This window comes from Engystomops pustulosus, chromosome 2, assembly GCF_040894005.1.
Source record: "Engystomops pustulosus chromosome 2, aEngPut4.maternal, whole genome shotgun sequence".
NCBI lineage: Eukaryota > Metazoa > Chordata > Amphibia > Anura > Leptodactylidae > Engystomops > Engystomops pustulosus.
In genome coordinates this window covers 242,719,949-242,732,954 of record NC_092412.1, presented here as the reverse complement: position 1 = coordinate 242,732,954, position 13,006 = coordinate 242,719,949, and the positions used below count along the sequence as shown (strand labels likewise).

The 13,006-nt window shown below is 40.9% G+C and overlaps 1 protein-coding gene across 1 annotated transcript in view; it reads left to right on the top strand.

The window, feature by feature from the left end:
• ADAMTS5 (ADAM metallopeptidase with thrombospondin type 1 motif 5) overlaps positions 1-13,006 on the top strand; it is a 76,467-nt gene that overhangs the window by 50,596 nt on the left and 12,865 nt on the right. Inside the window, exons 4-7 of the mRNA XM_072138599.1 lie at positions 473-756; positions 1,793-1,976; positions 7,312-7,487; positions 8,648-8,823. Coding sequence (XP_071994700.1) covers positions 473-756; positions 1,793-1,976; positions 7,312-7,487; positions 8,648-8,823 — 820 coding nt within the window. The remainder of the gene's footprint in view (positions 1-472; positions 757-1,792; positions 1,977-7,311; positions 7,488-8,647; positions 8,824-13,006) is intronic.

The window sequence follows — 13,006 nt, the reverse complement described above, 5'->3', positions numbered from 1 at the left end:
CAATAAATTATTGATTACCCTGAGGGGTAATAACAAAATATACTATGCATGACACAGATGTGTAAGGCCAGTTCTATATCCAAAATTGCTGTGAAAGCATGTGTCACAGTTTATTCGAGGCATAGAATAGGTTAGATGAAGTGAACAGAAAGACTTGGAGCAAGAAATCGTTGGAATGTCACACGATCTCAAGGGCTATTGACGTGACTTGGGGACCAAGCCTGGGATTTTATGATCATGAAAACAGCATGAAATTGAAACTTTCAGGCAGTTACTGGCTTGTAGAATTTTTGTATGAGCACATAATGGGAAATCAGCCAACCCGTTGGCTCCTGAAGATGGTTTGAGGTTAAAGTTTCTAAATCCAATGTTCAGGACTTGCCCACTTATTATAGTCCATTTTTGCACACAAAAAATAAAGATATATTTACAGTCTGGGACATGCAATATATATTTTTAATTTATTTTTTAGGAAATTGCTTGCTGGACCAACCAAGAAATCAAATTCTGGGTCCTGAAGAGCTTCCTGGACAAAGCTACGATGCTGTCCGACAATGTAAGTTGGCCTTTGGACCAACATACACAGTGTGCCCCGGTATGGATGTTTGCTCACGTTTATGGTGCGCAGTTGTCCGACAAGGCCAGATGGTTTGTTTAACAAAGAAACTTCCTGCTGTTGAGGGAACACCTTGTGGAAAAGGAAGGATCTGTCTCCATGGAAAATGTGTCGACAAGACCAAGAAGAAATATTACTCGGTAAGTTATGATCATCCATTGATGAATATAAATCTTTTCTAACAGTTTAATATTATTTTTTGTGCAAGTGTCTAATCGAAGTTACAAAACTTTAATCAGATTGGAGAGGGCCCAATACAGGCCTCCCCCGTGGTACTGCTGTTGAAGGAACCTCAGCATCTGGAAGACAATTGAGTGTCCATTTCAAAATCCATTAAACAATCAAACCCTTTGTTTTGCCTTCTGAAGTCTATGGTCACCAAAAACTTGATCCAAAAGAAAGAGTGTAAATCATTAGGTCAATTAGTATCTTTATTAATGTAAAAAAAAAAGATAGCAAATAATAAACTACAACAAGTTGAAGAGTGTATGACCAAATGTATCGGCAATTAAAGCCAAAGGGTAGGTTAGTTGTCTCCTCCTATAGGAATACAATCTATGATATGAAAAACATATACAGAGTATTATTTGGAGGTAAGAATGCATTTGAAATCATCCAGACAGGACCTGTATATTCACACTGCAATAGAAACATTAGACACAAATACCATACGAAAGAGGGTTTACACACTATATACCCTGACACGTTTTTTTGCTATGGCGCTTTTTCAAGGGGAAGGTCTAAACCTAATTAATGTATACATTGGGGCACATTTACTTACCCGGTCCAGTCGCGATCCAGCGGCAGGTTCTCCGGCGCTGATTCGGGTTCTGCCGGGATTCACTAAGGCCGATATTCACCAGGTGTCGCTGCTGCGCCGAGGTCCGCCGGAGTTCACCTGCTTTTTTCTGGTGTATGTGAGTGCTTGATCTTGCGACACAAATGGCTTTTTAAATTCTGCGATTTCTCAGAATCCTTCGGGTTGTCCGGTGGCCACGCCCCCCCATTTCTGTCGCGTGAAAATCGATCGCGTGCGCCACAATCCCGTGAAATACAGCGCAAAGCAGAAATATTCGGGAAAAACCCGACGGATTCGCGGCTGCGGACCCTTAGTAAATGTGCCCCATTATATTTATTAAAGTTGTTCTGTTTTCATGTTTTCTTAAATTATTCTAGGTCTCCAGTCATGGAAACTGGGGCTCGTGGGGACCTTGGGGACAATGTTCCCGAACATGTGGAGGTGGAGTTCAATTTGCCTATCGTCACTGTAATGATCCTGCTCCAAGAAACAGTGGTAGATACTGTACCGGGAAGCGAGCAATCAACCGATCCTGTAATGTTAACCCATGTCCATCTAATGGTAAGAACATTTCATATGTGGCAATGGACATTTATAGAGCCACATTTTTTCTGGAAATGAGAAGTTGTTGAGACCCATGGTTTAAAGCTGCTAAGAAGGATCCTAGTCCTTAAGCTGGCCATATATTTTGTCTCAGCCTTCTGGTCCATACAAGAAGACACATTTTTTCTTTTATACAACTAGTATAAGTTAAGTGATAAGAAGGTCTTTCCTTTGGTAGCTTAGGCTTACAAAAAGAAAGAACTTTTCATAATTGGCTCATAGCAAGGGGGGATGTATGCTACATGTATGGTCTTCCTACAAAAAGTGCAGAATTTTCAGCAGACTTTAATCACATTAATGGGATAGTAATGGGAGAAACATTTGTTTTGTGTAAATCTACTTTAAATGCTCATATATTTTGCAGTATATGCTATCCGCTGTTTTTGTGTACCTCCCTTAAAGGAAACCTGTCACCAGCTGAATCATTATTACACCACAATAGTACCTTATATGGCTGGTTGCCTGGGTGCTGGACATGTCTTTAAGTGCCGATGCTGCCTGACGACAGAAAAATAAACTTAGATCCATGGTCCGCTTCCAGTCAGGGGGGTGACGTTAAGGAACAGCAGGAACAGCCCTGCCTCCTGGCTTCTTGACCACTTCCTGGACTGGCACAGTCTTGCCTCAATTCTCGAGCATGCGCAGTGCACCTTTCTCCCTCCGGGTACACACAGGACCGAAGCGGAGATGACCAGCGTATGCACGATAATTGAGATAAGATTTCAAGGAAATAAGAAGGTGTGGTTACGTAAAGGGCTGGCGTCTCCTTGACTGCTGTGCCCAGAACCACACCATCCTGACTAGAAGTGTAGTCAGGATATAAGTACATTTTTCAGGCTGCAGGCAGCGTTGGCACTAATAAAGTCATGTCCAGCACACAGGCAACTGGCCATATAAGGTACTTCATGTGGAGTAAAAGTGATTTGCCTGGTGACAGGTTCCCTTTAAAAGAGTTGGCCATCACAAAACTTTTCCAAGATAAGTACAAGACCATAACATTCCATCAGAGGAATAATACTTACCCTGGTAAAGTTTCTGTAAAGCTTTGGTGGCTTCCTGTATCTTGCTTGGTTGAAGGATGAAGGAGGACGTGTAGATATTTCTGTATGCATGCCCCCTCCCTTATAAACACTCCCGTATCAGAGGTTGGAGAAGCATGCCGATGTCCTTGCCATGTGCCCTCAACCACTTCTATGGGAGTGATTGTTATGGATGGGGCCGGTGTACAGTAATCCTCCTTCTGCCGAAAAGAAAGACAGCATGACATGGTACATCACAGGAAGTATTGCCAACTTAACCAGGGTAAGTAATAAATGGGTACCACTATTAGGGTCTTTTTCTTACCCTAGTGAATTTTTATGATAGTGGCCAGTCCCTTTAAAGTGACTCCATTAAAACCACCCTGACCTGTACATATTATCAGTGAATAGAGACATTGGGGCACATTTACTTACCCGGTCCATTCGCGTTCCAGCGGCGGCTTCTCCGACGAGCGTTCGGGTCTTCCAGCGAAATCGGAAATATTCGGGTAACACGTCGGGAAAACGTGAATCGGGCCCTTAGTAAATGACCCCCATTCTTTTCCCTACAGTGAAGTCTCCCGCCCTATATTTTGCGGCTTGGTCCTGGTGCAGTGAGACACCGCATGCTAAACTGTGACCGGGTGCCATAGATGTCTATTGTGGCCGTGATCTGGCCTCAATGTTTGTGTGGGGTTTTCCGGGGCCTTTCTAATACCAGAAAATTCCGAACCTTGGGACATCCTTTTAAACAAAATAAAATAACCATGTAGCTAAAATACTACAAAATTATTATTATTATCGAATGATTTGACAGAAAGTGCATAAAGTATACTCATTTTCTCCCTCAGCATGTGTCAGCAGGAGAGGAATCTGTGTGGTCTGTTAAATACAGTAAATTACATTTTGCTTCATCCAGGGATGTGAAGAGTTAGGTGGAGATATAACAAATACATGATCTAATATTATCCTGGTGTCGTGAGCCGGTCCCTGCTGTGAATATGTCACTCTTAATAGAAAATGTTGTAAAGTCTCATTAGTGCCTAGCGTCTGTTTTATAAGCGTACCAAATCTAGTGTCAGAAGACAGACGGATCGTATACCTCCATGATTCACTCCGCAGAATGGAGCCGCTAAATCACATCGAAAATAAAGAGGAAAAACAAATAAAATGCAAATTGGCCGGGAGTACATAATACGCCATTATTCCCCGGTCTCACCTCGCTGCGCCCATGGCCCGCCATGCTTATTTAAATTTAAGACTGAATAATTACAGATCCCGTTGGGCTCCTCGAGTCAGGTGTTCTTCATTACAAGTGTAAGAGAGATAGATTGCAGGGGCTAGACTGCTAGAAAACACAATAAATCAAAGGATAACCTAGTTAAAGGGAACCTACCTGCACCCCAGTCATATATAAACTAATGAAAATTTCTAGTAGGTAAGGTATTCCAAGTCATAAGCACGGCTTTTATGAGAAAATACATGGATGCAGAGGTCATTTATATGTAAATTGGCTTTCCGGGGCACTGTGGGCGTGGTCACAAGACAGGTCTGGTGCATGAAACCACACAAGCTTGCCCAAGGGTGTTCCAAAATAACAATTTTGGAGGCCTCCAGGCAGTGATTATATGGGACATCAATTTAGACAAGAGGTGTCTTCCTAGGAGTAGTGTTCTCTGTGATTCCTTAGTGGTCATTTGCCTATGGAATGCAAAGCTCTTTTGGAGCTTGATGCTAGCTCTTCCAGATCGAGAAGGGGAATCCTACTAAACCTTTTACTGTCCTGCATAACCAGTTGGTGGGCCCAAAATTCAGGCCCATGTCTTCTCAATAGTATTGCAGATTTTTTGTTAACTATCGTAAGGAAATTTACACCAAGAGTTAAAGGACATCTACCATCAGATTTAATGATGATAGACTGCCCTAACTTTCTTGCTCATTTTTATCTTCTAGGGGATGGAACCATTTTTTTATATCCTGGATCGGTGCAAGTCTTCAGAAATTGAGATGATAAAATTAAGAAAATAAGTGAGAGGTGCTCCGGCCTACATCACTGCAGCATCACTTGGCTCCACCGACTCATTGTAGCCTGGTCCCGCCCATTCCATTGGGACATCAGAACAGCCGGTGCATATGCGGAGCACCTCGGGCTTATAGGCATCATTTTATAAACTCGTTAGCCCAAATATATGAACACTGGTGTAATGTGCTTTAGTGCGGTTTGTCTTGCAAATGAGCACTTTCCACCAGATAATCCAATAGTCGTGCATGCTCCTAGTACATCTGCTCTGTTTTGAGGCTGTAACACAGTAGCACCTTTTTTTTCTTGCCGCACTTTGTTTCACGCTGTTGAGACATAATTGTGGCAAAGAGGAGTAACAAATGTGGATCGAACACAGAGGAAATATAAAAAACGGTTCCATCCACTAGAAGACATAGAAGACATAACAAGCAAGTAAGTTAGTACGTTAGGGCAATCCGATGATTGAACTCCTTGAAGTGATGCTTCAGAAACCATATTTAGATATCAATTTGGATTGCCACTACCCACCTCTTTCATTAATGGAGATCAATGGAAGACATGGCAAGCAGAAGAAAATATTTTTTTTTCTTTGAAATATAGAACATATAAGAATACCTTATCTAGAAGGCTTTAGAGAATCAATTTCGTTAATTGTGGATTTTGTTCAGTAGGAAGCAATTGGAAAGAGTGAGTCCATTTGGATGGAAAGTTGACTGATTACATGAGCCTGCAGTGTTGGAGAAGATAGCAACCAATGGCTCATTAATCTTATTAGTCATTACTATCTGCTGGTAACAGTATCCTAATGTAGTCTGATCATCAAAGTAGAAAACCGTGCTCTACTCATGAACCTAAGCGCCTAAGCATCCTTCAATTTTTACTTAGTTTCTGTGAATATATATGCTCCAGAAACATGTGTCTACTTGCTAAGATTATGAGGTGAACATCTTAAAACAATAGTCCTTCAACATAATAATTGATGGAGAAGTCGGTTGGACAATCTAGTGGCTATCAACATCTAAAAAGAGAAAGTGGACAACTATGTGTGTTTAGGTTGACTTACACTTTCAATAGTTCTAGGTTGTACACTAATTTGCTGGCTCCACACCTATTCCAGCCAAACTCCTCATGCAAAGGTCCAGTTTAGCTGCATGTTAAAGAGTTTTAATCACTAAAGGGGATGGAGCCACTCTGGGAGATTGTGGAAGAATTTTCCTGATTTATGGGACCACTCCCTATCAGACTTAATGGAGATTATTTACTAAGGGTCCGCGGATCGCACTTTCGTCGGATTTTAGAAATTTTCGGGATTTGCACTGCTTTGATAGGTATTTAACTGGGGATTGTGTCGCATGTGATCGAATTGTGACGCAATTGTGCTGCCCGTCATGCGACAGAAATTGTGGGGGCAGGCCGTCGGACGATCCGTCTGATTCAGACTAAGCGAGGGGATTTAATATTTAAATTGTGTCGGAAGATTAAGCACTTACCCGTACCGGGAAGAAGGTGAACTCCGGTGGACCTGAGCGGGGAAGCGACAAACGCACGATCTTTGTGAATAGAGGCAAAGCTTATTCTCGTTGGACAATGCACAGCGGGCATCGGGCAGGACCGGGTAGTAAATGTGCCCCAATGTGAAAGATGTGCCGATTGACTAGAAGTTGCCTAGAAAACAGCAGGATTTGCCACTTTTACAGGCTGTACATGGAAATAGATCTTTAAACATTTAATTCAAATGACTGTTAAGGAATGTGATGGAGGAGTGTCACACAGGGATTGTCCCTTCTAGCTTGGGTGATTTCCTGTAGGCTAGGTACATAATCACAAGTTTTGGGGACAGCGTCTGAAGGTAACCTAAGAAAATGTTTCAGTCTGAAGTGGTATTGAAATATAAAATGTTTTACGGCCACCTATTCTGGTATTTTTTCAAGTTGAACTGGAAACAGAGGGTTTCCCAGAAGCGGAAATAGTGTAGGAGTCCTCCCTTGTAACAGGTTTGGGAGCCAGTGCCTTCAGGCCCTATTTTTGGGATGTGTCCACATATTTCTTGTCAAGAATGGGAATGAATCCCAGCAGAGGAAAGAAACAAAACCATTGACCAATGAAAAGTTTTCCAACTTTCCTCTTGCTTCCACCTTGTTTCTGTATTTAGCTACAAATATTTTTGGTTCTTGTACTAGGTTTGTACTAGGAAGTAAAATATGAAAGCAGATGATACAACATTAATACTTCATTTTCTCTTTCCCTTAAGCTAAATCTTTCCGGCAGCAGCAGTGTGAAGCGAGGAACGGGTATCAAACCGATGCAAAGGGTGTGAAGACATTTGTTGAGTGGGTTCCGAAATATGCAGGGATTCAGCCTGGAGATGTCTGCAAGCTCATATGTCAGGCTAAAGGAACTGGATATTATGTTGTTTTTTCACAAAAGGTAAATTTATTACACTATAATAATTTAAATGAAAAACAATACAAATCGCCCAATTCTCCATTCTGTATAGCCAGTGCCTTCTAGGGGAACCACTCTACTCCATTTATAGTCACACCAATGTTTGTGACCTGAGGAGATACTTACAAAAGTTATAGTCGTTATTCAACTGGGGTGCCTGTACTCAATAAAAATAACTTTGTCATATGCAAATGAAAACTCAACTATTCAGTGGCCATAGGAGGTCTATCTAGGAGTCCTAATCAATCTATGGTTGAGGTGGATGATGCCTACAGTATCTTCCCCACATGGCATTAGATGTGGAAATTCAGTCCATGCACAAACTATTAGCCCTTGCGTGTGCAGCGTTTTCTGTTGTTTACTGTAAATGAACCAGTCCCAATGACTCAGGAGTGAATTTAAGATGGTCCATTGGCAAACCAGAAATGATCACACTGTCCAGTCAAAACACATTGCGCATGCACCAACTTTCCACTTTTCCAAATTTTTTTTTAGATTAAAAAAACAAACTGATATTCTGTTTATTTTATTACAGGGGCCTAGTCATATGGATTTAGGCCCACCAAATGCCACCAATCTGTTATGCAGGGAAGTGACAGGATCACAATGATGTAATTATATTAACTAGGAGATCCAGAAATACACGGAAATCAATCTTTTAACACTGACTACAGTCAAGCTGTAAGAAGTCACAGGGTGGATAGGAGTCATGTTAAGTAGTCCCCTTCTGGCTTAATTGATGTCCTATAGTTCAGACTTTGTACCGCATCACAAGTGTGGTTGGAAGCTTCTGAAGGTAGCTTATGATGATGTACTTTTCCTATGGGACATCATCCAAGCTAGAGACAGTCAGGTCAACATGACTCTTCTCCTCCAGTAAATTCTGAGAAGGACATCATTATGATCACTGTCCTGCATAGCAGCTTGTTGGCAATTTGTGGGTCTAAACCCTCATAACAGGTTCCCTTCTCAGATTCTCGAATGTGCAGACGTCAGTTACAATGTATCCATCGTTGATGATATGCTACGGGTATGAAGAAGGCCCATTGGAACTTAAACGTTTGAATGATTCTTTGAAACTGTGCAGGTTTTGAATTTAACGTATCTATTATCATCAAATAACCTGTTTCCTTGCCCCCTAGGTGACCGATGGCACTGAATGTAGACCATACAGTAATTCTGTTTGTGTAAAAGGGAAATGTGTCCGAACCGGGTGCGACGGAATAATAGGATCCAAACTTCAGTTTGATAAATGTGGAATTTGTGGAGGAGACAATTCCAGCTGCACTAAAGTCATGGGAACCTTCACCACTAAAAGGTATTTATTACGTATGATGTCTATTAACTGTCCATGGAATTCGGCAAACGTTCCTTAAAGGGGTATTCTCGTCTGGGCACTTACATTCAGTTTCATTAATCTGCCATATGTAAAGATTTCTTCAATTAGATGTTATTAAAAAAAATGTTCCTGTGTGAAGATAATTTCTCATAAATGTAGTCATATGGTCCATTAGAAACAAGATGGCTTCCTCGGATACGGCCACCTCTGCTGTAGTGAGTGCACAAAGAAACAAAAGGTTATTGTATATAAAATGTCCAGGAGTTACTGTAACTTACTGGTAATGAATGCTGAATCTTGCTGGTCCGGCAGGACTCTATAGCGCATATCTGGCCACCGCTGCCAGAGTGTGAGGTGGTCGTATCCGAGGAAGCCATCTGGTTTCTAAGGGACAACATGATTACATTTATGAGAAATTATCTTCACACAGGAACATTTTTTTTATTAACATCCAATTGAAGAAATGTTTACATATGGAAAATTAATTTAATTAAATGTAAATGCCCAGATGGGAATACCCCTTTAAGTTGATTTTCAGAGAAGGTCATTTAGATTCTGAGCGATCCGGTTCATGAATCAATCTATGATCTTGATGCAGAGAAATCTTCAAATGTATTTATATGCAGATGAGTATTTTAGTTATGGGCTTGACCTCAGGATCCAATGTATCCTCTCCTGTCTAGTTTTACAACCTTATTCTGGGATGGCTGTGCACCGATTTCCACGGCCACACCCAAGGTGCAGTGATACCCATGGTTCATCAACTTTCTACATTGATGTAAATAAAAATTAGGATATATCTGAATTAAGGACAAAGGTTTTCTTCAGAAGTGCATCACTCTGATGAGAAGCATTTCTACCCATCTACAAAGAAGTCCTATTAATTAGAATTGGTCCATGGTAAGAGGTTCTATGGTTGTACAAATTTAATCAGATATGTCTCAAATATATGTAAGATTAATTGAGGGAAGTAAACAATTCAAAGGGGTTTTCCAAGCTAAAATATTGAGACCCAATACTCATCAACACCATTGATAAACTGTTCCTCATTGAAAAGTCAAGAAGACATGAAGCGGAAACTCCATTCTTCGTGTGTTGGCCAAGATCAGTCACTGCAGCTTACAGTAACTACCAAACAAATGAACAGGAGATGATTTAATGGTCTGACCACTTCCTTACACCTAGGATATAGCATACCATTTTGTGTCATGTAATATGTCCACCTTTATATAGGGCCTCAACTACTTTGTTGGAAACACTTGGCTTCCATGATCGATGATTCCATGATTTCTGGATAGTCACAAGATCATTGGAGATAAAATTTTCCCAAGTTTTACCATTTCAAAACTTGAAGACTTTACAGGTCTTTCTTATACATTCAGCACTATACTAATAGACATCTTCACATCACATTACTCCGAGACTGCAAAGGTTGGCTTTAATCTAATGTGTTCCGCCCATCGACCCCACTCAAAGCAGTGGAGCTAAACAGAAGATATTAAAATAAACTGGGAAAGATACTTTACCGAGCCGCCTCTCTGGGAGTCTTATCCTGCAGAACATCTCCCTTCACTCAACTATGAAAGGCGCTGAATTTGCTGCGGCCTTTCTTCCTGCCGATACTGATGGGAGACTGAATACTTCTAATGTAAAAATACGATTTGAAAGTGAATGAAAAGTGAATTTCTTAGCCTGCAAATTGGCCTTACTGCACGCGCTACTAACGCTATTCGCTTGTTTAAATGACTTTGGATCTCAATCTATCCCATTTTAGAGAGTCATTTAAATGTTACCGAACTTGACTCAATAAAGCAATGTAATTGCCTATGACTTATGCCGCAGTTTCTAAACCACTGATTCTAAAACTGGAAGGTATTAAGATGTAAAATAACACTTTCCTAATGCTAGACAGGATGAACCCATTGTATAGGTATTTGTATGAGGATTTAGCCTTTCTTAAAAGAGATGTTATCATCATGGTGTCACAACGTTGACCCTCCTTCATGTCTTAGAGCATCATAACCAAACCTTTGGCTCATGATTCTCCATATGGAAACAAAATTTCCCCCAGTAATCCATAATGATAGGTAGAGCTCTTTTACATACCTGTCATAGTGCAGCCTTAGTCCCTACATAGTGTTGAGCTTTGCCACCTAGAAAAGTGAAAGAGCATGCTGGTGGTCACCATCCATACTATTTTCCTAACCATTTAGCCCAATCTTACCAATCTTCTAAGCTTGATTTCGATGCAGTACCTCTGTAGCCAAAATATTCACAGATTTTTACCACTTAATAGCGAAGGGGATTGCCCCCAACCATGGCTGTAACCTCTTTCTCTGCAAGGTCTCTATCCATCAATATAGGTCTTTGTCATCTCGTCTAGCTATCACTACTATTTCCTATTTCCACCTTCATCTTACAGAGGACCTTTTACCACCCCAAGTTTCTGAATTCTTTAACTGGCATCCATGATTATTAAATGACTTTTGATTGTCAGATGGTTGGAGCTAGTCTGGGCTACTCCAGCCTAGAACCACCCTTCTGACAACAGATATCTAAAGAAAACTTCTTTACATTGATTACTCAGTTATAAAGGGGGGCTACAGAGAAAATTGCAACTGAAGCCATAGTTACAGATCCGTAATGGGGGCTGTGATATCACCACACAATTTGCAGCCATATCGCAGCCCCCAGTGAGGTCTATGGCACCTAGTCACAGTACGGTAAGCACTCAGTGTCTCAACGTGAGGGACTGGTCATCTTTCAATGGAGCGTTCACTCTCCCTCCCTTCTCCACCTGGCCCTGTGCTAGTCCAGGATCTGGTTCTGGCTGAATGTAGTCTAAGCCAGATTCCCTGGAGCTTATTAAAGGATTCAAAGAGTTAGAGTTGATGAAGGTGAAAGAGGTCCTCTTTAAAAGTATTTTCCATCTTTGACATCCTCGGCTTATACATGGAATCTGTCCTTAATGTCTGATAGAAGTGGGAGTGGCTCTGAATACTCAAAGATATATGAAAGAAATAGTTCACAAACTGGTCTGGCACTTTTATTAAGGAGTCACATTTTCTAATTTCTGTACACCCCCTTTAAGAGCACAATAGGCACTAAAATTATTTTTCCATTATATTGTAAAGTCGAAAATGTGTAAATTATGAAAAAAAGAAGAGCTATTTGGTCTTTTCTACTTCTTATATTCATATAATATACATTAGGGTCTATATTTCCCATATATAATGATATGATTATTATGTCCCCTTGTAATACATTTAGCTTTGGCACCATATACTTTGTGCATTGTTCTTAGTTTTGCAGCCTTGAATTAATCAGTTCCCGGCCTCTAGTAACTGGCCTTGCTAAAAATTATTGCCCAATCCATGTGATTGATTGAAGGTTACATAGAGGAGAGGACAGCTGAGTTAACTGGACATACCCTTCAAGCCAAGAACAAACACATCAAATAAATCAGTTGTACCTTGGCTGACACTAAGGCTTTGTTAATCAGTTACAGCTTTTGCGCCATCCTCCTGACATCATGCAGAGTATGGGGCGATTCGCATAGAGCCATGTTCATCTATATGACCAACCGGGCATCATCGGAAAGTGATGGCTGCATCTCTTAAAGCGCATTCATTTACATAGACTAAAAATCATTTCTACATAAGTTGACGGCATGTAGACTATTTTGGGAAAAATTTGAGCTGGTGGAAATGTAATTAAAGATATTGGCTTCTACTGAGAGAGGGAAATGCTTTTTTTAAGGCACGGTGCCCAAAAAACAGTTCTTACTTCAAACATTTGGCTGCTGTGATGTGGAAGAAAAAATATGTTATTTTCAGGCTAGAAAACCAAGCGCCAGGCAAGGATTTACACTTACTGACACCATAGGACGGTGTCTTCCTCTCAGTTAAAGAAAACCTGCCATCAAAATGAAGGGCAAAAACCTGGGACACTTACTCATAGACCCAGGCACCGTGACTGTGATAATCTTCTTATATTTGTTATCCGTGGCCTCCTTCCTTCTAAAATCAACTTTTGACATTATGCTAAAGAGTCTAAGCCAAGCCCCACTGTGATCTGACTTTACAGATTGTTACACTGTCTCAACCTCAGCCTGCTTCCTTTTTTTTAGAAAACTCCATGAGGTCAGGCCAGGGTGGGGGTA